General features: G+C 45.5%; 1 protein-coding gene and 1 long non-coding RNA gene across 5 annotated transcripts; one reads left to right on the forward strand and one right to left on the reverse strand.

The window, feature by feature from the left end:
- LOC118238645 lies at positions 1-4,011 on the reverse strand. Of its 4 annotated transcripts, none has more exons than XR_004769479.1 (6): positions 3,924-4,011; positions 3,322-3,646; positions 2,771-2,834; positions 1,806-1,913; positions 315-372; positions 1-196 (listed from the first exon to the last, which is right to left on the reverse strand). It is a non-coding gene; the product is annotated as an uncharacterized LOC118238645 (long non-coding RNA). The 4 variants fall into 4 exon arrangements; XR_004769478.1 differs by having other exon boundaries at positions 315-498; XR_004769476.1 differs by lacking the exons at positions 1-196; positions 315-372 and having other exon boundaries at positions 1,319-1,913.
- On the forward strand, positions 3,995-26,585 carry Arpc1a (actin related protein 2/3 complex subunit 1A). Its single transcript, XM_027413619.2, has 10 exons — positions 3,995-4,153; positions 10,885-10,978; positions 12,308-12,412; positions 14,097-14,319; positions 15,220-15,327; positions 18,714-18,926; positions 22,339-22,414; positions 22,603-22,796; positions 24,963-25,053; positions 26,200-26,585. The coding sequence occupies exons 2-10, from the start codon at positions 10,915-10,917 to the stop codon at positions 26,236-26,238; spliced, it is 1,113 nt and encodes a 370-aa protein (XP_027269420.1). The 5' UTR covers positions 3,995-4,153; positions 10,885-10,914; the 3' UTR covers positions 26,239-26,585.
- The last annotated feature ends 431 nt before the right edge of the window (positions 26,586-27,016 follow it).

Raw genomic sequence — 27,016 nt, forward strand, 5'->3', positions numbered from 1 at the left:
AAACATGAAATGTAGACTTTATTTAGGCTAACACAATAAACAGTGACTCAAAAGATGGAATTGAAGCTGGATGTGGCGGTGAATACCTTTAATCCCAGCATTTGGAAGGCACAAGCAGGTGGATCTCTGAATTCTGGGCCAGCCTGGGCTACACAGCAACTTCCAGACTAGTCAGGTATACATGGTAAAATTCTGTCTGCAAAAACAAACAAAACCAAAACAAACAAACATGGAGTCAGATTATCTACTGCACGGCTCTTATTTACTAGCATTGTGATGCTTCACTTTGTCAACCCGAATGGATTTAGAATCACCTTGGAGACACATATCTGCGCATGTCTGAATGTGGTGGCACCATCCGTGGCTGGGGTTCTGGATTGAAGGAAAAGGAGAAATGGAGCTGAGCACCATCCTTCATCTCTGTGCTTCCCAACCTGGATGGGATTCAGGGAACATGCTTGTACCCAGCAGCCTCCAGCTCCCTCTTCCATGTCTTCCCTGCAGTAAGGAATGACATCTCTTCACACCACAAGCTGAAATAAACCTTCCTTCTTTAAGGATTTTGTCATCGATTTATATCACAACAATGGTAAAGTAACACACAGACACGGGTGTGCACCTGTCATTTATCGTAGACAGTATATTTTTTTATCCATCCAGACTAAGATTCTTCAAAGAAGAAACTGTCCCTTGTAAAGAGTTGGAGTCTAGATAAAACACAGCCAAGTTTTCCCTTGTTTGCTTATTTTTGGCTATGGGTACCCAGAGGTATACACTCAGGGACTGGTGCATAAGGAATACTTGTTTTCCATGAAGGCTGTTCTTGCATTGTCAAGTTGTCTCTTAGGAGATATATTTAATTTACAATTATCTTCCTACTCCATCCCCTTGCTCCCCCATAACAGAACCTGTGTTGTGAACTATTCCTTTATACTGTGTGAAGATGTGTCTCTCTGATTGGTTTAATAAAGAGATGAATGACCAATAGCTAGGTAGGAAGAGGTTAGATGGGACTTCTGGGGACAGAGAGGACTGGGGAAGAAGAAAGGGGGAGTCACCAGCCAGACACAGAGGAAGTAGGACATGCAGGAGAGGTAAAAGCCAGGGTCACGAAGCAACATGTAGACTAATAGAAATGGGTTATTTTAAGTTATAAGAGCTAATTAGAAACAAGCCGAAGCTAAGGCCAAGCTTTCAAAATTAACACGAAGTCTCCATGGCATTATCTGGAAGCTGGCTGGCAGGACAGAGAAAGACTCATTACAAACCTGTAGCCATGCAACAAATTAAAAAACAAGGACGTCCAAGTCATGAGGGCTCTGTGAACAACTGGACTATTTAATGGCAAATAACTCAGCACAGATGTGAAATCAGGAGTTTTGCAAGTTCACCTGCACAGACAGCACCTTACAATCAAGGGATTGTGAGCTGAAATCCCTTAAATTTCTGTCTATACTGAAAGTTCTGCCATTGCTTGACTAGAACATGGTGTGAGAGATCAAATGTTATAGATTCCAAGATAAAATTACCTTGGGGCATCTTGGGCCTTTTTGTAGCCATTTACTAGCCTTTATTTCCCTTTTTTCCTTTTTAGTTTTTATTCATAATCATAAACTTCACTCTGCAAACCAGATAGGCTTGGAGGGGAACCCAAAGAACTTCAATGAGAGTGGAGATCACCGGGTATTTCAAGCAGATAGTGTGGGGGACTCTCCTGTGCTACAGAAAGAGTGGTCTGGTGTGTAAGATGCCTGAAAGTCAAAAGAATTAGAGTTGTCCACAGTTGGAAATGGTTATCTTCTTACTGGACTTGCCATTCCTGGACCCAAAATGCTGGATGGCTTCCATGATGCTCATGCCTTCTTTCACCTTTCCAAAGGCCACATCTTTCATCCAGCCACACTCAGTTTTGGCTGTGGGAGAAAAAGAAAAATGGAAAAAACCCAACAAACCAACCAACAAACAAACAAACAAAAAGAACCCCAAACAAAAAAGAAAAAAAAAACAAACAAAACTGGGAATCATTTGTGTTTGGTCCAGCATTTGCCATGGACAAGATGCCAGGACCCGTATTCTTCAGGATGAAGTTCTCATCTTCAAATTTCTCCCCACAAACAGATCTGCCACCAATGACACTATGGCATGTGAAGTCACCACTTTGGCACATGTATCCTGGAACAATTCTATGAAAGGAGGGACCCTTATATCTAAATCCTTTCTCTCCAGTGCTCAGAGCACAAACGTTTTCTGCTGTCTTTGGAACTTTGCCTGCAAACATATTGAAGGAGACATGCTGAGATGTTGAAGAACACGGTGGCATTGAGCATGACTGCAGGAAGAGGCGAAAGTGGACAGTAGTGCCTACAAAGTCTGTTTCCCTTTTTAAAAATCTTCATTTTTGAGACAGGATCTCATGTAGCCTAGACTTCCCTCAAACCCTTTATGTAGCCTAGTCTGGCTTTGATCTTCTGCCTTTGCCACGGAAGTGCTGAGGTTACAGGCATGTGGTGCCCTATCCGGTTTATACAGGGCTCAGGATCTAACCCAGGGTTTCGTGTGCAGACTAGGCAAGCACTCTGCCAACTGAGCTACTTGCCCTGCCCCCATCTTTATTGTTACACTTAGCTTTATTCTCAGGCTTATTGTGTAAGCCCTTTACAGTATATTACTATGCTCAGTGGACCTCTAGCTCCCACCAACCCTGAAGCTAAGAGTACTCTTACATTGAACCTATGGAAGAGATTGATTCTCCCTGCCATATGCCTCTTACCTGACATTCCCACCAAAGGAACTCTGCTAAATCCATCGATTTATGGCTCTCTCTTGTCCAGCAACTATAAAAGTCCACAAAAGGTCAGTGAGATGGCTTGGTGGGGAAACACTTGCTGAGCAAGTCTGAACACATGAGTTTGATGCCCGGAACCCACGTAAAGGTGAAAGCAGAGAACTGACTCCACAACGTTGTCCTCTGGCCTCCATAAGAATGCTACCCACATACACATCATACACACGGACAAACTAATAATAATTCTAAAAAACATTGCAACTGGTTTCAAAGTGGACCATGCATTTAGGGCAGTGAATCTGAGCATTGCTGGGCAATACTCACTTATATTTGATTCAGAATAAACTATTTCCTTATTTCCTTTAAGGCAGTGTTTACTGTCCACTGGGTCAAATATGTAAACCACCACAAGAGCACAAGACAAGGGCTGGGTTGCCCACTTCATAATTTCTGCCAGGGCAGGGGCAGCAGTCTGACTGAATGTGGGGGTCAGGGCAGTTCTTTAAAAGTTGCATCTACACAGCAAAAAGACTTACTATATTGCCATCATTCCTTCTTGTAGTGTTATCTTGGGTGCAGGACAGGTGATCCTGACCTAGGTCAAGGAGACTCTAGAGTAGACATGAGACTTCCTACAGAGGGTACACGGCAGAGACAGCACTCCAGGCAGAAAGTGGTTTGCCGTGACCCAACCTCTATGAAGGACACAGACTTAGTTGCAGAGGTTGGAGAGATGGTTTAGCCTACACCACTGTACTGTTCTTGCTGAGGACCTAAGTTCAGTTACCGGCACCCACATCGGGGAGCATACAATTCCAGCTCCAACATGATCAGCTGTCCTCTTCAGGCCTCCAAGGGCACCTGCATGTACATATTAATACAGAAATCCACATAATTAAAAATATGTATTTTTTAGGATTTGAATTGCTCTTCAGATCCACAAGGCGCAAGAGAACCTAATCCTCAGTTATTTACAACAAAAAGCCCTTGAGATACTGCCAACACCTCATACCTGGGCCATGGCTCAGGAACATGTACATATATATATATACACTTTTTTATTCTCCCTTAAAGAAAGGAGTAGGACGCCCACCCAGTTCCACAGGCACACCCTTGCGCTGACATGTGGCGGCCTCACCGAAGTGACAGCAGCTGTTCAGACACAGCCTCCCAACGCGCGCTGAGCTCTGCGCCTGCGCCCGCCACCTGCGCGGCCGCGCTGCGCAGGCGCCCTGACCACTTCCGGGATCTGTCAGCCGCTCCTTCTGGGCCTCCCTCCTCCGTCCGCGCCCGCCGGAGCCTGTTCGCGTCGACTGACCAGAGTCCGCGAATCGTTCGCTCCGGCTCTCCGGACCGCCCAGATCCCAGGTAAGGGGCTGCAGGGCCGAGCGCCTGGCCCGGGTCGCCTCCATTTCTCGCATCTTCTATGGGACGCGGGGGCGGCGGGCCCGGGGCACCTAGGCACCGGGTCTCGACCTGAGGGGGCCCGCATCTCCGATCTTCATGGTGACCCCTGAGTCCCTGGTGCCCCCATACACACAGATCGAGCGTTTCTGAGCACTTTCCGGCTGCCCTCCGTCTCGGATGAGAGAATCGACAGCTTGGCCTCCGACACCCTCACAGTACCATTTGCCCCCCTACTGTGAGCATTTTACCACAATCTGTAAAATTGGTTCAGACCGGGCAGATCTCCCCCGAAGGCTTGTCATGAAGGCTTGCCATCTCTTCAACGTCTAGGATGTTGATTAGACCAGCCTGTGATCCGTCAGTTATTGGGGGACCCTACCCAACAAGAGAAAAGCCATCTTTGGAGTAACCTTAAGATTCCTCTGTTCTTGCCCCCTCCCGCGCCCAGTCAAAGTTGCACCTCCTATTCACTGCATGGAGTCCTTTATGTAGGACCGCCAAAGTTCTCATTTGACTCTGCCACTTTTTCCGGATGACCCTGGGAAGGTTGCTTCTTGGTGTCTTGGTTTCCCCAGCTACAATAAGTAGATTCTTAGTCTACTTAGTTTTTATTAGGTCAAAGTGAGTTTATTTGCTTAAGTTGCTTACAGTAATTCCTGGCCCAGAGTAGCTGTTCAAATAATATGAAAATAAAGGCTTCTTAGACGTTCTACAAATATCTACCTTCCTTCCCTTTGTTCTCTTTCTTCAGACTTGAAGACTAGCATTTATTTATGCTTCTGACCTCATTCAAATACTCAACATTGTTGGGAACCTGGTAGGCACTTAATAAATTGTAGCTTAGGATCTCTGATTATAAAGCCATCTGTTGTCATGCTGTGGCTTGGGAGTCTCCCTCCTATCTACTTGTTGCCCAATTTACTGAAATGACCTAGTTTGCACGCTCTTTTATCAATTTTATTTAATCTTTTTTTGTTTGTTTGTTTTTCAAGAGGGAGTTTTCTCTGTGTAACAGCTCTGGCTGTCCTGAAACTCTTTGTAGACCAGACTGGCCTCAAACTCACAGAGATCCACCTGGTTCTGCCTTCCGAGTGCTGGGATTAAAGGCATATGCCACCATATTCAGTCAGGTTCACTTAATCTTTTTGTTTCCATGTTGGCCTTAGGAATTTGGGTCTCTAGAAGTTACCAGTTTGGGGTGTTTGCCCTGTTAGAGTGAGTCTTGGTGGCTACTTCCTACCACACAATATCTGGGGGCCTTCTCCAGTTTATCTGCTGTATCCAACTGGGGGATCCTGGAAATTGCAAACTCCCTCAGAAGATGGGTGACAGTGTTTTGATCTAAATATCTAGGGTTACATCAAAACAAATTGAGTACAGGAAGTATAGAATGGTCTGATGAAGCTGGAATTTGGAGTGAAGCCTGTCCGAACATTGGTAGGGTGTGGTGACCTTGTTGGAGTAGCTCGAGTTGCTGGGTGGGTTGGGTAATGAGAGCGATTCGAAACTAGATGAATCACAGACTTGATATTGACCCTAACAGGGAATGGAAATTTCAACTTACGTGAATTTGTCAAGCACCAGTGGAGCGGGGCCAAGAAACTAACATATATCAATGTTTTCAAGTTCAGAGGGTCTTTCTAGGGGTGTCCCCAAGCTTTGTGTCAGAGGAAGAAAGAGAAGTAATTTACTGAGCTACCAAGATGGCTCTACCATTAAAGGCTAGGCTTACAACCAAAAAGACCACAGAACTAGTCTACTGAGATCAATTTTGGGCTGGTTTTGGATTGACATGCTTTTATGTGCTATCTCATTTAATCCTTCTGACACACAATAGTGTGGTGTCACTTGGAGACCTACATTACAGATGAAAAGTGACTTACCCAGCATCTCATTATGTATGTGTCAAAGCCAAGATTCTAACTCAGGTCTCCTTGTCTCCAGAGCCCATGGCTAACCATCCTTTAAAATGACTCCACTTGAAAGTTGGGATTAGTGTTGAGTTGGTAGAGCACTTGCATGGTGCGCATAGTGCCGAGGTTGGCTCACCAGCACCACAGGAAGAAAAGACAGTACTAAGTGGTAATTGAAGAGAGTGGGAACCTATGGAGTCATCCTATTTCTTCATCCTTCATTGCTAGACATGGACAACAGAAGCCTGGTTTTTGTTTGAGACAGGGTCTTAGTCCTGGTGGTCCTAGAACTCAGATCTTTCTGCCTCTGCCTCCTAAGTACCTGGCAAAATCTGTGCAGTACAATGTCATCACCTGTGGTGTTCCCTTTTCTCCTCATGAGTCTTGTTAAGATCAAACATGGCTTAAATGTCACCTGCAATGTAGAGATTAAAATTACTAACATATACATGAAGGTTTACCTTACATGGTAAAAAATTCAGGCTTAAAATAGCCAAATGATTATAAAGGAAAGACTGTGTAGCAGGCTTTCTCGACTGCCAGGCCCCAAACTATGACACGGAGACTTATTATTAGTTATGAATGGTCTGCCTTGGCTTGGGCTTGTCCCACTAGCTCTTGTAACTTAATTTAACTTGTTTCTCTTTATCTGTGTTTTGCTTCAGGGCTTTTTACCTTTCTTTCATTCTGTATGCCCTACTTTTTTGCTTCCTCTGTGTCTGGCTGGCCCCTGACGTCTCCCTTTCTTTCTCTCTAGTTCACTCTCCTCTTGAGCCAGGATTCCTACTCCTACTTATTCTCTCTAGCTAGCCCCGCCTATCCCTCTACTGCCTAGTTATTGGCCATTCAGCTTTTTTAAAAACCAATCAGGTGCCTTAGGCAAGCAAGGTGAAACAGCAACATATCTTTACATAATTAAATAAATGCAGCCAGGTGTTGGTGGTGCATGCCTTTAATCCCAGCACTCAGGAGGCAGAGGCAGGCAGATCTCTGTGAGTTCGAGGCCTGCCTGGTCTCCAGAGTGAGTGCCAGTATAGGCTCTAGAGCTACACAGAGAAACCCTGTCTCAAAAAACCAATAAATAAATAAATAAATAAATAAATAAATAAATAAATAAATGCAGCATAAACAAATACAATTTATCTTTACATACTAAGCAATGCAGCATAAGCAAATGTAACACAGCTTTACATAGTTAAAGTAATATTCCACAACAGACATATCCGGGTTTTTTTTTTTCTTTCCAAGACAAGATCTCTCTGTAGCTTTGGAACCTCTGTAGACCAGGCTGGCCCTGAATTTACAGAGATCCTCCTGCCTCTGTCTCTGAAGTAGTGAGATTGAAGGCATGTGCTACCACTGCCCAGCGAGCAGCAAGTGCTCTAACCACTGAACTTTCTCTCTCCCCCTACCCCAACAAGATGTTGTTTTGGGTTTAATATTTGACAAAATTAGAATAAGCATATCAGATTTCAGAGACAAGGAGAGATTGCATGTAGTGTGCATCTGGAGGTTTTGTTTTGTTTGTTTGTTTGGGACATGCCCAGTTATTTTTTTGTATGTATGAGTGTAAGTGCACATGTGTCATGGCATATATGTGGAGATCAGAGTACAGCTTGGTTTTCTCCTACCATGTGGGGTCTAGGCACTGAACTCAGGTCATTAGACTTGGCACTAAGTACCTTTACTCACTGAGTCATCCATCTTACTAGCCCTTGGTTGTTACTTCTGAGACAAGGTTTCTCTGTGTAATTCTGACAGTAGTGAGCCTCCTGCTCTGTCTTCTGAGTATTGAGATTGCAGGCATATACTGTCTTGAAATTAGTTTATATTTGTTTAGAGTTAGAGTCTTTATATGTAATCTTGAATCTGAGAACTCACTATGTAGATCAGGCTGGCCTAGAACTCATAGAAATCCAACTGCTTCTGCCTCCCCAGTGCCAGGATTAAAGGCATGCACTTCTATACCCAGTTGAAAGTTTGTATTTAAAAGTAAATTAAGCAGTCTCACGTGAATTCATTTTTTTTTTTGTAATTTCTAAGTAAGCCTAGCATATGCAAAGTGCTGAATTCTTTACTTTGCACCAAAAAATGTAAATAAGGAGCTAGAGGGATGGCTCAGCATTTAAGAACATACACTGCTCTTGCAGAGGACCCACATTTGATTCCTAGCACCATTATCAGTCAACTCATAACTGTCTGTAACTCCAGCTCCAGATGATTCACCCTCTTCTGGCTCTTGCAGACACTGCACTTGGGTATATAAACTCAGACAGACAGACTTACCCCAATACACACACACACACACACACACACACACACACACACACACACACACACAATTTTAAAATGTTAAAACCTTTTTTTAAACAGTAAGTTAATTAAGATGAAAGTCAAATTAAAGGCTCTTTGAGTCACAATTTGCTTTCTAGAACATAAAAAAGTAAAAATTGCAATAACAAATATTTCACTTTTTTTTGTTTTGTTTTTTTTTTTGAGACAGGGTTTCTCTGTAGCTTTGGAGCCTGTCCTGGAACTTGCTCTGTAGACCAGGCTGGCCTCGAACTCACAGAGATCTGACTGCCTCTGCCTCCAGAGTGCTGGGATTAAAGAGGTGTGCCACCAATGCCCAGCTTTTGGCTTTTTGAGACAGTCTCATGTAGCTCAGGCTGACTTTGTATTTGCTGTGTAGTTGAGGATGACTTTGAATTCCTGATCCTTTTGTCTCCACCTCCAAAGTCTTGGATTTACAGGTGTGTACCACCACATCCACCAAATATCTTCACTCTTGAGTAGAGTGTCAGTTGAAGGTAGATATCAGGTACTTTTTAGTTTTTCATCTTTGGATTCCTTGAGCAGAGTGTTTCTTTTCCATGCCACAGGCACTCATAGTTTTGCTGATTGGGTTCACCTGTTGTTTGCCTTGCAACTTTACAGGGTCTCTTCTGTTCATTTTCTGCTGGTGCCAGAATTCCTATCTCACTGGACATGGTGGCACATGTCTGCAATTCTTCCAACATTCAAGAAGCTAAGGCAGGAGAATTGTTAATTGGAAGCCAGCCTGGGCTACATAATAAGACCCTGTCATAAATGAAGAGACATTAATCACACAGCATTTGGGAGGCAGGGGCAGGAGGCTCTCTATGAGCTTGAGGCCAGCCTGATCTACATAGTGAGTTCGAGGCAACCAAGGCTACATAGTGAGAAGAAAGGACATTCCATCCCAAACACATGATCAGTTAGTTTATCTCCTGGTGGCTACAACATGATCTTACCTAAGGCAATACCATTATCATAGCTAGGAAATTAAGATAATTTCATGCTGTTATATAATAATTGAGCTCAAATTCAGATTTGTTACACAATGCATGTCTTCTGTGGTTATTTTTAAACATGCCAATTATAATCAACTGTCTTTTATGAAATTTGATTTTCATAGCTCTTTTTGAAATCTGGTACAGACTCTTCCTTCTGCCGCCCAAGTGCTTGGATCGCAGCTGTTGACTACCGTACCTGCCCTTGTTGCCTTGTAAAATAACCCGGGCAAGTTGTTCTCTAGAGGGCCTCTCTAGGATTTTTAATTTAGTGAGAAAAAGAGAGACAGAAACAGAGTGTGTGTGAGTATGTGTTTATGTGTGTGTACATGCATGGGAATGGGCCAAGGACAGCCTTGGGTGTCAGTCCTCCCCTTCTACCCTGTTTGAGACAGAGGCCCTCTGGAGAGTCTCCTGCCTCCATCAGTAGGATCATTAGGACCACAGAGGCATGAGCTTCTGTTTCCAGCTTTCCTTGAGTGTTTGGGGATTGAAGCTCAGGTCATCTGTCTTGTTTAACGAGCGCTTTAACCGCTGAGCATCTCCAAAGATCTCCATCAGTTTTGACTTCATTTCTTGGTGTTACTTAAGGACTCCTTCTCCCTTTATTTCCCATAAATTGAAAATGAGATCCAGATCTCAATTGGATTTAGAGTAAATATGTTGGGCATATTTGCTTCATAGCTTCATAACTGGGTTGATCATCTTCCAAGGTTTATCTAGGATGGTCCTGTAACTTCTTATTATACCGACTGACGTTTTCTTTTAAGGCAGAGTCTTTCTCTGTTTCCCAGACTGTCCTAGAACTTTCTATGTAGATCAGGCTGGCCTGAACTCCTTGAGTTCCTCTTGCCTCTGCTCAGTCTAAGGATGTGTGCCACCTCACTTGGTAGGTTTAACCCCTGTTCTTTTTCCTTCTTTCTTCACTGGGGATTGAACCCAGGGCCTTCCACATTCTAGGCAACCACTATAACATTAAACTACATATATATCCCCAGTCCTTTCCACCTTGACTATCTGTTTTGTTCTTACAAGTATCCTGGTGTAGATGACAAATTATGTGCTGGTCATGGTCCAGGAGGACTGTTGGGTTAGATTGCTCTGCTCCTGTTTGTAGTTGCAGGTTTGATCACTTGGTCAAGATGGTGACTACCCAATTTCTCTATTGTAAAGGCGTGTTTCCTTGTAATTGGTAAGTCCTATGTAGAATGGTAGTTTGAGACTGAATGTCCCACCTGTTCCATCCCAGTCTTTAACCTGTGATTTCAGAGTCCATTGATGACCCTTGAGAATAGATTCTACACTGATAGTTACAGTGCTGGCTCTAGTTATGGGATTAGTTTTTCACTGAGATTGAGTCTTGTTTAGTGGGAGAGCAATATTGTATCTATCCCCAAATAGTTTGGGTTCCTCTGACAGCTTGAACGCTCATTGAAAGTATTTTCTTTCCTCTTGCTCATTACAGCTTTCTGACCTTTGAAAACACTTAAGAATCATGTCTCTGCATCAGTTTCTGCTAGAGCCAATCACCTGTCACGCCTGGAACAGGGATCGTACCCGTAAGTGTGCTTTGAATTTGCTGCTACTTTTGGGTGGGGGTGGGGTGTGTGGAGGCCAGAAGTCCATGTCAGGTATCGTCCTTAATTGCTCCTCACCACCCTTTGTTTTTTTTGAGACAGGTCTCTCACTGCACTTGGAGCACTTCAGTTTGGCTAGACTGGCCTGCCAGAGGCCTTTGAGCTCCATGTGTCCTCTTCTCCACCCCCACCACCATGCCGAGGTTATAGACATATGCTGCTACAACCAGCTTTTACATTGATTTGGGGCGTCAAGCTCAGATCCTCCTGCTGTTATGGCAAATACATACTAACTGAGCAACTGAGCTGTATTTCCAGCCCCTAATTTTGCGCGTGCATGCGTGCGTGCGTGCGTGTGTGTGTGTGTGTGTGTGTGTGTGTGTGTGTGTGTGTGTATGTGTATGGAACAGCATTGACCCCAGTATCTCTCCAATGCTAGACAAATACTCTGTCATAGAGTTACATCTTTAGCCCCCTTTTTAGTACTTTCGATACTTCTCACATGTAGGCATTTTTAGAATTTACATATTTTAGTTTTATGAAAAAATATAAAATTTACCCTTTTAAAATATATAAATCTGATATTCATTGAGCTATGCACTAGTCATTTTGTCTGATTTCAAATTTCAGATTGAGTCTTCTATTTTTTGATGTTTTGAGACGGGGTTTCTGTTTTTTTGTTTTTTGTTTTTGTTTTTTTTTTCCCCGAGACAGGGTTTCTCTGTGTAGCTTTGGAGCCTATCCTAGCACTCGCTCTTGTAGACCAGGCTGGCCTCGAACTCACAGAGATCCGCCTGCCTCTGCCTCCCAAGTGCTGGGATTAAAGCATGTGCCACCAATGCCCGGCTATTGTTTGTTTGTTTGTTTGTTTTTTTGGGGGGGAGACAGGGTTTCTGTATGTAGCCCTGGCTGTCCTGGTACTCCCTCTTCAGACCAGGCTGGCCTTTCCTGAGTGTTGGAATTCAAGGTGTGGGTCACCACTAACTGGCTCAGATTGAGTTTTCTTAATAGGAAAAATACATTGAAATGTTTAGAGATCCAAAAATTTTTGAATACCAACATGATGGCCAAAAATTTTGCATTTTGGCTAGTTGTGGTGGCTCATCCCTGAAATCCCAGCACTTGGAAAGCTGATGCAGGAATTCAGGACTTACCTGAATTTTACTGAGTGAGACTCTATCTGTGAAAAAAGAGAAGAGGCTGGGACCTAGCTCAGTGGAAGATCTTTACAGTCCTGATTCTCTGGATTCAAACTCCAGCACTGCAGGTAATAACAATGGAGTTAACAGTCCTGCTTATTTCCTTCCCTAGAGATCGCCCTTAGCCCCAATAATCACGAAGTGCACATCTACAAGAAGAATGGGAGCCAGTGGACTAAAGCTCATGAGCTGAAGGAACACAACGGACACATCACAGGTAATGTGGCCGCTAACTAAGTGTGCTGTTTCCAAATGAAGCACTCTCCTGTGTAAGTAAAGAGCCTCATCAGGTTAAGTGGGTCTTTGCATTTCAAGCCCCATAGAGTCACTGAGTTTGCTCCCCTCCCTCCCTCCCTCCCTCCCTCCCTCCTCCTTCCCTCTCTCCTTCCCTCCCTCCCTCCCTCCTAGGTGTTTTTTGAGACAGGGTCTCTCTATGTAGCCCTGGCTGTCTTAGAAGTCACTGTGTAGACCAGGCTGGCCTTGAACCTACAGAGATCTGCCTGTCTCTGCCTCCTGAGTCCTGGGATTAGAGGCACCTGGCTAAGTTGTTCAGTATTTTGGAAAGTCATTCTGGCTCCTAAAACAACACAAAGGAAGATGTGTCCCACAGCAAAGACAGTCGACCTCAAATTTCCTTGATGCTCACACTTCACAAAGTCTAGCTCTGGCTTTCCTGGTTCATCCCATTTGCAGAGCAGGTTTGGAGCTCTCTATATACTACTAGAGTGCTATATAACACCTGGGCCACGAGAGCCATATAATGATTAGTTATTATTTTCTTTGTACATCTTTTGAGGTCCTTTGAACTCAGACCCATTTTCTAATGGCATCTTTTAGATCTGAAGAACTTGGAGAAGTCTAACTATACCTCTAGCAGACCTAGGATTAACAGTGTTTTCAGACAGGAAATATTTGGGGGGGGGCACCTGAAAAAAATGTAGAAAAGCCTGTCAGCATTTCATAGAACAGAGTGTAGCATATGGCAGAGTTCTAGAGTATTCTTTGAGTTTATTCCTCAGTGTTAATTACTTGATCACCACTACTTTTTTTTTTTTTTTGACAGGGTCTCATGCCCTAGATGGCCTGGAACTCTCTATGTAGACCAAGTTGGCCTTGAACTCATAGAGATCTGTCTATCTCTTCCTCCTGATGGCTGCTCAGCTAGTTCTTAAAAATGTTTTTATGGGTTGAGAAGACAACTCAGTGGATAAAATGTGAGGACTGCAGTTCAGATCCTCAGATCCCACATAAATGCCGAGCAGGCTGCTGCCCATAATCCTAGCTTTCTGAAGGAAAGCGTCGGGGATCTCCAGCACAAGCTAGGTAGTTAGACTAGCAGGAACTGGTGAGCTTTGAGTTCAGTGAGATCCTGCCTCAATAAATAAAGGTGGAGAATGATCAAGAAAAATACCCGCTGACAACTTTGAGCCTCCATGGGCATGTGGGAACGTGTGCAAAGACATATGCAAAAACAGAGCAAACCCAACCAAAACTATTTTATTATAGAAATCTTAAGTGATAAAAAAAAAAAAAGCAGCAGCAATAGCTAGACACAGAGGCGCCTGTAATCCAACACTAGGAGGCAGAGGCAGAAGGATCAGGAGTTTAAAAGTATCCTCAGCTTCATAGTGAATTCAAGGCCCACCTGGGCTTCTTCATACCCAGGCCCAAAAGAAAGCACAGAAATCCCCAGTTCTGTTCTAGCTGGCTTCTTAAGGATCCTAAGTCCTCCCAGACACTTGGGAGAGAAACAGCCTTTTATGTGAGGTGATAGCTACAGATGAGACAAGCGTGGGAGGAAACCAACAAGCCTACTGTTACCCTTGCCCAGGTCTCTCTGCCAATAGCTCAGTCACTTGTCATTGGCCAGGTGCAGCAAGTGATCTGTACTTCACTTGCAGGTATTGACTGGGCCCCTAAGAGCGACCGCATCGTCACTTGTGGGGCAGACCGCAATGCCTACGTCTGGAGTCAGAAAGATGGCATCTGGAAGCCCACCCTAGTGATCCTGAGAATTAACCGAGCTGCCACTTTTGTGAAGTGGTCCCCACTGGAGAACAAGTTTGCTGTGGGGAGTGGGGCCCGGCTCATCTCTGTTTGTTACTTTGAGTCTGAAAATGACTGGTGAGCATCGCTGTGCCTTCTCTTATTTCTCTCTGTATAGTTCATGCTTGGATGTCTGTGCTCTTGGGAGGACCCTGTTGAGGTTCTGTGCTTAGCTGCAGTGGCCCCTTTCTAGGCCAGAAAATGGTTTCTCTCTGAATTCCTCCTCCCTGGATAAATGTTCATCCTGTGCACACAACTTATTTCCCACATTTTTTAATCTTCTTTTCCTCTTTTCCTTCCCTTCCTTATTCCCCTACTTCCTTTTTTCTGTTATTTCCTCCCACCCTTCATTGTCTCCTTCAGTCTCTTCATTTCCATCCTTCCCTTTCTAGCCCCTGACTTTTCTTCATTTCTATAAGAAACATTTCCTCCTGGCTGAGCTTCAACCACAGTAACTGTTTACTGTTTGTGTTCATTGAGAGATTGCCTCCTGTGTAGATAAATTAAACCTTACTGCAGTCTCAGATGTGGTCTTTGAAAATAAGCTGTATATTCAGTGAAGTTTCATCAGGCCAGGGGTGGTGTACACACCTGTGATCCTAGCATTCAGGAATTTGAGACCAGTCTGGGCTATGTAGCAAGTTAAAGATCAGTCTGAACCATGTATAGGAAGCTCTTGTCTAAGAGAGCAAGCATATGGACCACCCTTCATCAGGAGCAGCTGTGCATTGTAGGTAGCCCACAGAAAAGGACTCAGGTGGACATCAAAGGACATCAGATAAATCATTAGAACATTAAAAATAATTGTATTTATGGGACTTGGTTCAATAAATGTAACTAACATTTCTTATGGATTCCAGAATTTAAACTGTATTTATAAACATGTAGTTTAGCTATTTGATTTGAAGTGGGTTTATTGGGATTTTTGTGAGGACAGTGGAAACTAATTTTTTGTTTTTTGTTTTTTGTTTTTCTTAGGTGGGTGAGCAAGCACATTAAGAAGCCGATTCGCTCCACGGTCCTCAGCTTGGACTGGCATCCCAACAACGTTTTGCTGGCTGCAGGCTCATGTGACTTCAAGTGCAGGTAGGGATAAGGGAGCCCTGAGACTCGAGCTGCTTTGACAGGTGTCCATGGGCTTCCTTTCTTTGTAAGGCTCTATAATATAGCACTGTGAAGGACTCAATAATGAAGGGAACTTGTGGGCTGGAAAGGGAGCTGGGGTGGGGGTGTGGCTCAGCAGGCAGAGTACCTGTGTAGCTTGTACAAGACCCTGGGTCCCATCCCCCAACACTGTGTAAGCCAGGCATGATGCTGCATGCCTGTAACCCTAGCACTCTGGATGTAGAGGCAGGGAGATCAGAAGTTCATGGTCATTCTTGGCTACATAGTGATTTTGAGGCCAGCGTAGTCTGTTTGAGACCCCATCTCAAGAGAAAGAGAAAGGGAGGGAGGGAAAGAAGGAGGGAGGAAAGCAAGTGAGCTAGTGAACTGATGCACAGCGATTAAAGGAACAAGTAGTAATGGATATGATGGAGTTGGCCCCGGGGTCAGCAGGGGCTATAGCATGTCAGCTGGCACAGCAAGTCATCCAGGCCAGGGCTCTTTAGGCAGAGTGTCAGGAGTTCCAAGGGCAGGAGTAACCTGTTCTGTGCCTATCTGTCTGTCTCTCTCTTTCAGCCTGTTTTTTTCTCATTTTTAAAGATAGATTCATTTTATTTATCCATGTGCATGTATGTATGTGTGTCTGGCAAAGGCCAAGAAAGGATGAAAAATTCCCCAGGAGTTAGTTACAGGCAGTGTGAGCCCCTGATACAGGTGCTGGGAACCCAACTCCAGTCCTCTGTGAGAACTGCAAGTACTTTTCACCACTGAACTGTCTCTCCAGTCCCATTCCTGGGGTGTTGTGTTGTTTTAAGAATTATTTATTATGTATACAATGTTCTGCCTGCATGTATGCCTACAGGCCAGAAGAGGGCACCAGATCTCATTACAGATGGCTGTGAGACACCATGTGGTTGCTGGGAATTGAACTCAGGGCCTCTGGAAGAGCAGCCAGTGCTCTTAACCTCTGAGCCATCTCTCTAGCACCCCACCCCCATTCCTCAGTTTTTGATAGAAGAAGTTTGAAACATGGACTCATATAGCCCAGGTTGGTCTGGAGCTCACCATCCTCCCTCGCCTTCCCCATTGTGCTGGAATTACAAGCATGTACCTTCATGCCTGCCAGCCTGTCTTTCTTGACCACAATTTCAGTTCCTCATTTTGTATCCCAGGCCATAGACTGCAGACTACAGAGTGAACCTGAGATTAACCAAAGGCTCCTGAATGGTATACTGCTGAGCTGTTACTGCACTGTCCTTACAGTTAAAGTGTTTTATTTCTCATCGACCCAAGGCTACAGGGAACACAGCCATGCTGCTAAGAGATTTAATAATCATACCATGGAATTGCTTTTTAAATGTTGTTCTTTGCCAGGCAGTGGTGGTACACACCTTTAGTCCCAGCACTTGGGAGGCAGAGGCAGAGGCAGGAAGATCTTTGTGAGTTCAAGGTTAGCCTGGTCTATAGAGTGAGTTCCAGGATAGCCAGTGCTGTTACACAGAGAAATCATGCCTCAGAACACTGGAACCCCCACCCCCCACCCCCGATAAAAGAGATTAAAAGTTGTTCTTCATTGGGGCCTTTTCCCCTTAGCAAAAAGAAAAGCAAATATTACTGTTTTGTGTTGACTCTCTGGCAGTAGAGTTGAGACACATCCATGTTTGGTACCTATGTGAAAAATTTCCAGAAAACTTGGCCAGAGATTTATATTTAGGAATTCGGGGTTTAATTACAAAACAAAAAACAGAGCTGGTGTGACTCAGTGGTAGAGTGCTTGCCTAGAATCCCTCAGTGGGGAGCTTGGAAGTATGGTTTAACAGCAAAGTGTTTGACTGGAATTCTCCAGTGTGAGGACCTGGAGGCATGGCTCAGTGGTAGAGTACTTGCCTGGCATGTGGTAAAGCCCAGGGTTCAATCCTTAGCGCTGCAAATAAAGAAAAAACTAAGAAGAAAAAATAAGATGGGCAGAGGCAGGCGGATCTCTGTAAGTTCGAGACCAGCCTGGTCTACAAGAGCTAGTTCCAGGACAGCCTCCAAAGCCAGAGAGAAACCCTGTCTCCTCGAAAAAAACAAAAAACAAAAAAATAAAAAAATAAGATGGAGTTATGGTAGTCTTGGGGCTTTATGTTAGGAGTTTGTGATCTGTTATTTCTTTGCAGTCATCCTAGCTCCCTTGGAAAACAAGAAAAGATGGCACTGTCTGGATGTGTTGGCGGGTGCTTACAACACAGGGCAAGTTCACACCTTTCACACTTCTAGAGCCTCAGCTGCCACTGTCATCTGGAGTTGGTCTTAGGGGACCAGAATTCTTTTAGGAAGTCTTGAGGTTCAGTTTCCTCCTCCTAGCTAGGTTACCTTGGACTTCTGGTCTTCTGCCTTAGCCTCCTAAGGGCTGGAGTTTGGGGCAGGTACCACACATGCTCAGATGTTTTCTAAAGACAGGAAGGGTCAGGAGAGACTGGAAAGCAGATTCCTGCTCTTCTTTGTCTCTAAAGCACATTATATACAGCTGTGGGGAACTAGAGACAGGGAGTTGGAAAAAGACTGTGACAGAGCCACTTTTTATTTATCTCTGTGTGATGGGTGCATGTGTGGAGATGAGAGTCAGCCTTACTTACTGTCCTCTCCTCCTTATTTTTTGAGACAAGGCCTCTCACTGAACTGTGTTTTTTGTTTCAGCTAGACTGCCTGTCTAGTAAGCCTCTGGGGTCTGTCTCTGCCCTGCTCAGTGCTTGGGGTACAAATGCATGCTGCCATAACCAGGGTGATGAGGATCCAAACTTTCCTCATGGTTGTTCAGCATGCATTTCACTGATTGGCCATCTCTCTGGCTCCCCAACTCCCTCCGCCCCTTTTTGGGAGACATAATCTTCCTATGTAATCCTGACTGGCCTTGAACGCAAAGATGTCGTCCTGCCTCTGCTGCCTGAGTGTTGAGATTAAAGGTGTGCACTGCTCAGTTTAGCAACTCATCTGTCTTTAAGTGAGTTGATATCTGGCTTGTTTTGGGTAGCAGCAGTTTCCTCTCCTGCCACTGACTATGGGCCTCTTGGAGTGTATACTGAGGATGGTGCTGTAGGAGATAGAAAAGGGTGCTCCAGTGTGAATACAATCTGACAGCGGCACCTCCTCCCATGTGGTTATAAGACCCCCAACCCTTCTGTCTGGAGATGCTTGCCCATCATGCTTTGTTCATTTTCTGGCCGACCCCTCTGTTCCACATTGTAGATAGATAGATAGATAGATAGATAGATAGATAGATAGATAGACAGAATGAATGAATGAATGAATGAATGAATGAATGAATGTAGATATTCACCAAATTTCATCTGCTTTTTTTTCTTCATTTCTTATGTTTTGAACAACAGAGTGTTTTCTGCCTACATCAAAGAGGTGGATGAGAAACCAGCCAGCACACCTTGGGGCAGCAAGATGCCTTTTGGTCAGCTGATGTCTGAGTTTGGTGGCAGTGGCACTGGTGGATGGGTGCATGGGGTCAGCTTCTCTGCCAGTGGGAACCGCCTGGCCTGGGTCAGCCATGACAGCACCGTGTCTGTTGCCGATGCCTCGAAAAGCGTGCAGTGAGTATTTGACATTGGGTGGAAGCCCTCAGCAGTACACTAAGGCTGCTTTCTTTCCCTGGTGTCTTTCGAACACTTCAAGAGCTGCAGCTGCCTTTAAAGTTCCAGATTGGTGTTTAATACCTGTGGGAGACTTTACGGAGTTGGTACTTCTTCCGGAAGCAGCCTTGGTGGAAGCCCTGGAAGTGTCCCTTTGAAGACCTTCCTGGTGTGCTGTCAACAGGGTGCTTTTGGAAAAGCCAGGCTATTCTGTGTCTTGTGAGCCTTTCCTGGGGGAGGGGTGAACAAGCACCTGCTCACCTGAGGCAGTGTGCCCATGATAACCAAAGGGTGATCCCACTGAGGTCCAGCTTCCCAGGCAGTGAGTTTCCTGGGCTCAGGCACAGAGTATGGGTGACCCCAAAGCAGACACAACATTGGACAGTCTCACCTGCCATGGATGATAGCTTATCCATAGAGGCATTGCATAGATGGGATCCTCTCCCCCTTCTCCGCTTCACTTAACCCTCCACACTCAATACACTCTAGCCTCTCCCTAGATCACCTGCAGTTAGGGCACAGGATATACAGCTAGCTGAGAGGCACAGGATAGAGCAGGTGAGGATTCAGTAGCTCTGCCCCCTCCTGCTAGGCAGTGTCAACAGGCCTGACCTTGAGGGTCTCTGGAAAATAGTCACAGCTTCTTTGGTGAAGATGATGGTTGTTAGGCTTGGAGGACAGCACTAATAAGTCTGTAACTGTTTCCTGATATCAGTGTTACCCACTAACCTGGTTGTAGCACCCAGGAGGTAGAGGCAGGAGGATCATGAGTTCAAGGTCAGCCTTGGATACATACCAAGAACCCTGTGTCAGAAAACCAGGACTGATGCTATTGCACCTGCCTGGCATGCACACACCTTGAATTCCTTTCTCTTACACCACCCAGAAATTAGAAAAGCAATCCATTCTTACTCTACACAGTCAGAGAACAATGTTGCCTTCATGCTATTTGGGAAGCCTCCTGGAAGAACCTGAATTGCAATGACTCATTCATGAGTATGTCACCCTCTCAGCCTGGAAGCACTATCAGATATGGGAGTAAAAGTTTGCTTGGTAGAAAGGAAGAAGCCTGAAGTCCTCCTCTTAGGAATCTTTGCTCTTTGCTGTGAGCCCTTCTCCATGGGTAGCTGAGGAAAGTTCATTATTATAATGGTGTCTTCAGACTGGCCACTGTGTGTCATGGTGAAAGGCTCAAAACATGACATTGCAGAGGTGATATTTTCCCTTCTAAGCTGAATTTACTATAGAAATTCTTTCGTGAAAGGTCACCCTTGTAAACAATACTGTCTGAGCTGGGCGGTGGTGGTTGGCACATGTCTTTAATCCCAGCACTCGGGAGGCAGAGGAAGGTGAATCTCTGTGAGTTTGAGGCCAGCCTGGTCTACAGAGTGAGTTCCAGGACAGCCTCCAAAGCTACAGAGGAACCCTGTCTGGAAAAACAAAACAAAACAAAACAAAACAAAAATACTATCTGGAACTCACTATATAACTGGGCTGATGTTAATCTTATGATTTCCTGCCTTAGCCTCCCTAGTAAATGTAGTTTTATAAGTCAGGCATGGTGGTGCTAGCCTGTAATTCCAGCAATTAGGAAGCTGAGGCAGGAGGGTCATGGGTTTGGGGCCAGCCTGGGCTACATAGTAAGATGTGAAACTGGGGAGATGGCTCAGTGGGTAAAGGTGACTGATGACCTGAGGTTGATCCCCAGAATCCACTTCATGGTGGAAGAGACTTATTGCCACAAGTTGTCCTATTATTCCACACATACACACACACACACACACACACACACACACACACACACACACACACACACACACACACACCCCACACACCACACACCACACACCACACACCACAAAAACACACACACGTCTGTATTTAGTCCTTTTAGGCACAATAGGGCTGTGTCCTGCACTTCACACGCTCATCTTCCTTTTTACTCTCACTGGTATTTAATGGCAGTGCTGCTTCTGTACTGGCCATTGAAGTGCTTACAGTTCTCAGCACTTGCTACTATTGTGTGTCTGCACTTATTCTCACTAGTAAGCTGCCTGTTACAGCTCTGTCTGCTCCACCCCTCCCCTTCTCTAGCATAAACATGCCACAACATGAGCTTTGGATACTGTTAGTCCTTTAATTCTATAGCTGCTTGATTAAGGGGCCTCTTGAGACAGAGGCAGTTAGCTGTTTGGATGGAGTATGTGGATGTGTTTGGAGACAGGATCTCTCTAAGCTCAGGCTGTCCTCAAGCTCACTATGGAGCTCAGACTGTGTTGGTACTCCAGGTCCACCCACCTCTGCCTCCCAAATGCTAGTATCATAGGGGTATGCCAACTGCCTGCCAGCAGTTAGAGTTCAAAAATGCATCCTGTAGTCTGGGGAGGTGGCTCAGTGGGTAAGAGTTATCTTACAAGACCTGAGTTTAATCCCCAACACCCATGTAAAAGTCAGGCATGACCATGTGCCTGTGACCACAGCATTAAGGGGCAGAGACAGGCAGACTCTGGGAGCTTGCTGGCCAGCCTGTAAGCCAGAACACTGAGATTCTGGTTCAGTGAGAGAGCCTTTCTAGGGACTCAGACAGAAGGAGAGTGACAGAGCAGGACATCAGGTGTCCTGCCCTGGCCTCTACATACACCAGCATTCACAGTCACATTAAGAAAATGGCATAAAATGAGGTGCATTTAATTTATCATTAGGTGTTTTTCTGCCACAACTGGTTATTCACATCTGTATGTACACACACACACATGCACGCACGCATGCACGCACACACAGCTGTTGAGTGTGAGCTGGCTGAGACTAAGATTCATCTCATAGCGGTGACTCACAGGGCATGGCTGCCAGCAAGTGTCTCTGTATTGCCAGCACTGGAACTTGCTCACCAGCAGTAGCAATGGGAAGAGGCATGGCAGGTAAGAGAGGAAAAGCCATTGTAGATTGAGGTGACAGTCAGAGTCAAGATTCGAGGATTGCATGGACAAGAGGAACTGAGCCAGCTCATTGGGACAAAGGCAGAAAGGAAGGACTCCTTGGGGGCCATGAATAGTGATGCCTTAGCAATGGGCAGGGCACAGGCTAGAGAGAGCCAGTCCTTTACTCTTATTTGATTGATTGATAGAGGGTACTAGGGTCAAACCAGGGCCTTGCATGTGTTATATTCCCAGCCTCAAGGCCTCAGTTTCTGAAGGTCACTTCAGGGTCACCTCATGCTTGAGATTCCTGCAAGGAGAGGTCAAGGGGCTCTTTTTAGAGAAGTGTTGGCTAGTACAGCAGAAGCCATTGTGAGAATGGGGCCTTTGTTGTCCCCTGCCTATGAAGAAGCCGTGGGCTGCTGTTCCCCCAGTGTAACAAGTGTTCTTGTGTTCAGGGTTTCAACTCTGAAAACCGAGTTCCTGCCACTGCTGAGTGTGTCCTTCGTTTCAGAAAACAGCGTTGTGGCTGCTGTAAGTATCTGCCATCCTTGCAGTATGCCACGTGCAACTCTATGCCAGTAATAATGCGGGCTCTTTGACAGGCCCAGGAGCACATCCCTTCAGAGAAACAGTGGCTGGGAGAGGCCACAGGGGGAGCACTCTGCTGAGGGTTGGTAGCTGGGCAGGGGGCCCTCTGGGTGACTGACCTTCCATTTCAGGGCCACGACTGCTGCCCGATGCTCTTTAACTATGACGACCGTGGCTGTTTGACCTTTGTGTCCAAGCTAGACGTCCCAAAACAAAGCATCCAGCGCAACATGTCTGCCATGGAACGCTTCCGAAACATGGACAAGAGAGCCACCACTGAGGACCGCAACACAGCCTTGGAGACACTGCACCAGAATAGCATCACGTAGGTGCCACCAGCTGCCTGGGGCCTGAAGCCAGGGCACTGGGCTTCTGTAGAGAAGTGGCTGGCTAAGGTGCCCACTCCTTGTCATTTCCTTACAGAACCCTTCTGTGTTACAGGCCCCAGCATCCCTGAGGGAATGAGAGCAGTAGTAAGCCTGCTAAGGTCTTAGGTCCCACCTAAGGTCTTATTTTCAACTTGTGATAAAGGGAGTTGGCTGGATGTGGTGGCACAGACCTTTAATGCCACCAGTCAGGAAGCAGAGGAGGGTGTGAATCTGTGAATTCAAGGCTAGCCTGATCTACATAGCCTATATAGTGAGTTCCAGACCAGCCAAAGCTCCATGGTGAAGCCCTGTCTCAACAGCAAAAAATGAGCTGTCACCACCTCATCATTGTTGCCTTTTAAGGTGCATTTGGCACCAGGCATGCAGAAGGAGGAGTGTGGCTGCTGTCAGAGAAGGCCTAGCCAGCTAGTAGTTTACCAGTGTGTGTAGGAGGTAGGTTCATGCTGGGCATGGTGGCACAGGCCTGCAGTCCCAGTTCATGGGAGGCTGAGGCAAGAGTATTGGTAAAGTGCCAGCAAGATGGCTCAGTGGATAAAGGCACTTGCTGCTTAGCCTGACAAGACTGATGTGCTCCCAGAAGCTACATGGAGAGAACCGACTCCCAAAAGTGGTCTTCTGACCTACACACACACAATAAATTAGATGAAAATCTAGTGATATGTGTAAAAGTCATCCTCAGTTCACAGGCTGTACAGAAGTGTCTCTGCTGTAGCTTGCTGTCGCCTTCCTTAGAGGGCCAGGCTCTAGTCTGGACATCTGAGATGAGAAAGAGGAAACTGTCCGAAGTCTTGGATGCTTTCCACATGATTATCATCAGGTTGTTCTTTATCTGCTGGGCTCTGATAGAATCTGGAGGAGTGGCTGCCTGCCACTGGCATTGTAATGAGTCATTTTATTTATTCATTCTCTGGCGTTTGGGACTTAGGATTGAACCCAGAACCTAAGGCTTGCGAGGCAAGTGCTCCACAACCAAGCCACTGCAGCAGCCCCTAAAAAGACGAAATTTCAAATGCAAGGAGTCCTACCTGGCAGGTTGGTTTGAAAGGGCTTGTTAGGGACCAATTGGCTTCAGTCATGCTCTAGTCACAACTGTATCTAAAAATACAAAACAATTCTTTCCATCTGCATCACTACTGAGCCCCTGCCCTGTTGTACCTATCACATGCTATGAGGCCATGGTCTCTCCTTCTTCTGATCACTTGGTCTTTACCTGACATATGGTAACAAAACATCACACACACACACACACACACACACACACACACATATAGCACCTTGGCTGGCCTGGAGCTTGCTATGTAGACCAGGCTGGCCTATAATTCACGTATCTGACTGTCTCTACCTCCCCAGTGCTAGGATTAAAGGCCTGTGCCACCATGCCTCCCATCCTCTGTTTTTGACATAGGATTTCATGTAGCTTAGGTTGGTTTCAGACTCACTAAATAGTCTGGAGGGGGGGGGGGTCGAATGGGTGACCAGAGCATTGCTGTTACTGAGGACGGCCTTAAACTTATTTTCTGCCTCTACCTTCCAAGTGCTAGGGTACACAACTATAGGCACGTACCAACACACACAGGTGGTATGATAACAGGGATGCAACCAGGACCTCATGTATTCTAGGCAGGCACCCTGCCAACTGAGATAACATCTCAAGCTAGTGAGGGCCCTCACCCCCAGTTTTGAGACAGGGTCTTGCGATGTAACCCTGATGAATCTGGAACTTACTATATAGCCCAACTGTCTTTGGGATATTTTCTGACTCCAGCTGATGGGCCCAAGGCTGATGGACATGATTCAAGAGTGAAAAGAGGGCTGGAGAGATGGCTCAGAGGTTAAGAGCACTGACTGCCCTTCCAGAGGTCCTGAGTTCAATTCCTGGCAACCATATGGTGGCTCCCAACCACCTTGAATGAGATCTGGTACCCTCTGCTGGCATGCAGGCAGAAGACTTGTATACATAATAAATAAATAAAATCTTTAAAAAAAAAAAAAAAAGAGTGAAAAGAGAACTCATGTCCTTGGGCGGACCTTCAGTAGGTGAGGAGGGTTGGGCTCACTTCCACCACACACCTCACAATCTCTTGATTTTGCTTTTCTTTTAGTCAGGTGTCTATTTATGAGGTGGACAAGCAAGATTGTCGAAAATTTTGCACTACTGGCATCGATGGAGCCATGACAATTTGGGATTTCAAGGTATTTCTTCTTGGTACTGGTTTATGCAGCACTGGAAATGGAACCCAGGATCTCACACTTGTTAGGAGAATTCTCTTCCACTGAACTACCCAAGTCCTTGATTTCCAAGTGTTTGTACTGTTTCTGCCAAGTCTTGCTTGTGCCCAGACTCTTCCTAAAAGAAACATTTCTTCCTTCTTGAAATAGTGTCAGCTGCAGTGTATGGCAGAAAAGGTGGCCCCAGAATCTTTAAGCATGAGGGGACCACCATTCCCAGTGGTGGTTAATGTCTCTTAGATGGTATTTGTTCTCAAGAAGACTTGAATGTTGTTGAAGCAGCCTACATTTTTTGTGTAGATATATTTTTATAGTTTATACCAATTCACTTAATAAATACCACTGGGCATGGAGCTCACTCCTGTAATACCTACACTTGGGGAGCTGAGGTAGGAGTGCTGTGAATTTGACACCAGTCTGTGCTAGAGAATAAGACCCTGCTCCCCACCCCCCACGCTCTCACAAAATAATGCAAGGAGCTGACAAGATGGATCACACACACAACCACACATGGTATGTGTGGTAGAGCAAGAATAGTATAGGGGTCTGGAGTGATGGCTCAGCAGTTAAGATCACTTGCCTAGGACTCAGGGTTCATTTCCCAGCACCCTCATGGCAGCTCACAACTAAGTATAACTCCAGTCCCAGCATTCAGGGCCTTCTTCTGACCTCCACAGACCCCAGGCACACATGTGATACACATATATACATTCAGGCAAACATTATACACATGAATAAGTGAATCTTTAAAAAAAAAAAAGTGCATAGTGATGCATATCTTTAATCCTAGCACTTGGGAGTCAGAGGAAAGTGGATTTCTGTAAGTTTGAGGCTAGCCTGGTCTACAGAGCAAGTTCCAGGACAGCCAGGGTTGCTATACAGAGAAACCCTGTCTCAAAAACAAACAAACAAACAAAAGTGAGGTGGTGTGAGCCTACTAGGGACAGAGACATCCAGGCCTGGGGAACCAGCCTGGGAGCCAAGGTCTGGAGCATGCAGGGTGAGGAAGGTGGGCATGTGTACCTATCAGGGAGGGGTGTAACAGGGTGGCACTGCAGGGGTAGCCAGCAGCCAGTCCTCGGGACTGACCAATGTTCTGCTTTTCTCAAGACCCTGGAGTCTTCCATCCAGGGCCTCCGGATAATGTGAAGCCGAGGGAGCCTCTGCCATCCAGCATGGGGAACGGACAGGGCTTCGCTCACTCTACCATTCGTTCATATGGTGATGAGGATCGCCAGCCCATGGAAACACTGTCACACTATCAAGCAACTAGCGTGTGTTCGTGTGGATGTTGTGGGGAGAGTGTGGGTTTTCAAGATAGGGGTTTCTTTTTTTTTTTTCCTTTCGTTTCGTTTTGATTTTGCTATCTCATTCCATTTTTGACCAAAGCTTCTCTTTAAGTAGTTTATGTTGGAAGATTGTCACACTAACTTAAAGGGTAAGGGAAGTGTGTATTGTCTGCTAAAAAAATTAAAAATCCCAAGTGTGCAAACGTGCTTTGTTTTTGTTCTTGTTTTCCTTAGTATTCTTTCTGTTGTTAGCAGAGAAACACATCCATCTTCATTAGGTTAGTTCATTTTCGGGTCAGGCCATAGATCTCAGATCCTTAAACTGCACTGTCCCTCACAACCTTTAACCAGAGAGAACTAATTATTGAGCAAGGCATGTAGTACACACCCAAATCCCACCACCCTAAGGGCTGAGACAGGAGGATTGCAAAAACAAACAACGGAACATGTCTCACAGGGGAGAGGGTTGTCTGTTGACTGTTCTCAGAACACAGCATTCCTTCTGTGAAGATGGTGTCCAGAACCCTGTACTGGACAGCTGAGGAGCCATGGAGAATCCCCCTCCATTGATGGGCAAAGCTTTAGAGGCCGTGGCCTATCCAGGCTCTTTCCTGTGCTCTACCCATGAGCAGAGAAAA

The sequence above is a fragment of the Cricetulus griseus genome, chromosome 4, assembly GCF_003668045.3.
Source record: "Cricetulus griseus strain 17A/GY chromosome 4, alternate assembly CriGri-PICRH-1.0, whole genome shotgun sequence".
In the NCBI taxonomy this organism is placed as follows: domain Eukaryota; kingdom Metazoa; phylum Chordata; class Mammalia; order Rodentia; family Cricetidae; genus Cricetulus; species Cricetulus griseus.

Bases quoted from the DNA above. Each gene is read 5' to 3' on its own strand.
- Arpc1a (XM_027413619.2), top strand. From the start codon at position 10,915: ATGTCTCTGCATCAGTTTCTGCTAGAGCCAATCACCTGTCACGCCTGG. The intron at 12,413-14,096 runs GTAATGTGGCCG...CTTCACTTGCAG, and splicing joins ACACAACGGACACATCACAG to GTATTGACTGGGCCCCTAAG. The intron at 15,328-18,713 runs GTAGGGATAAGG...TTTGAACAACAG, and splicing joins TCATGTGACTTCAAGTGCAG to AGTGTTTTCTGCCTACATCA.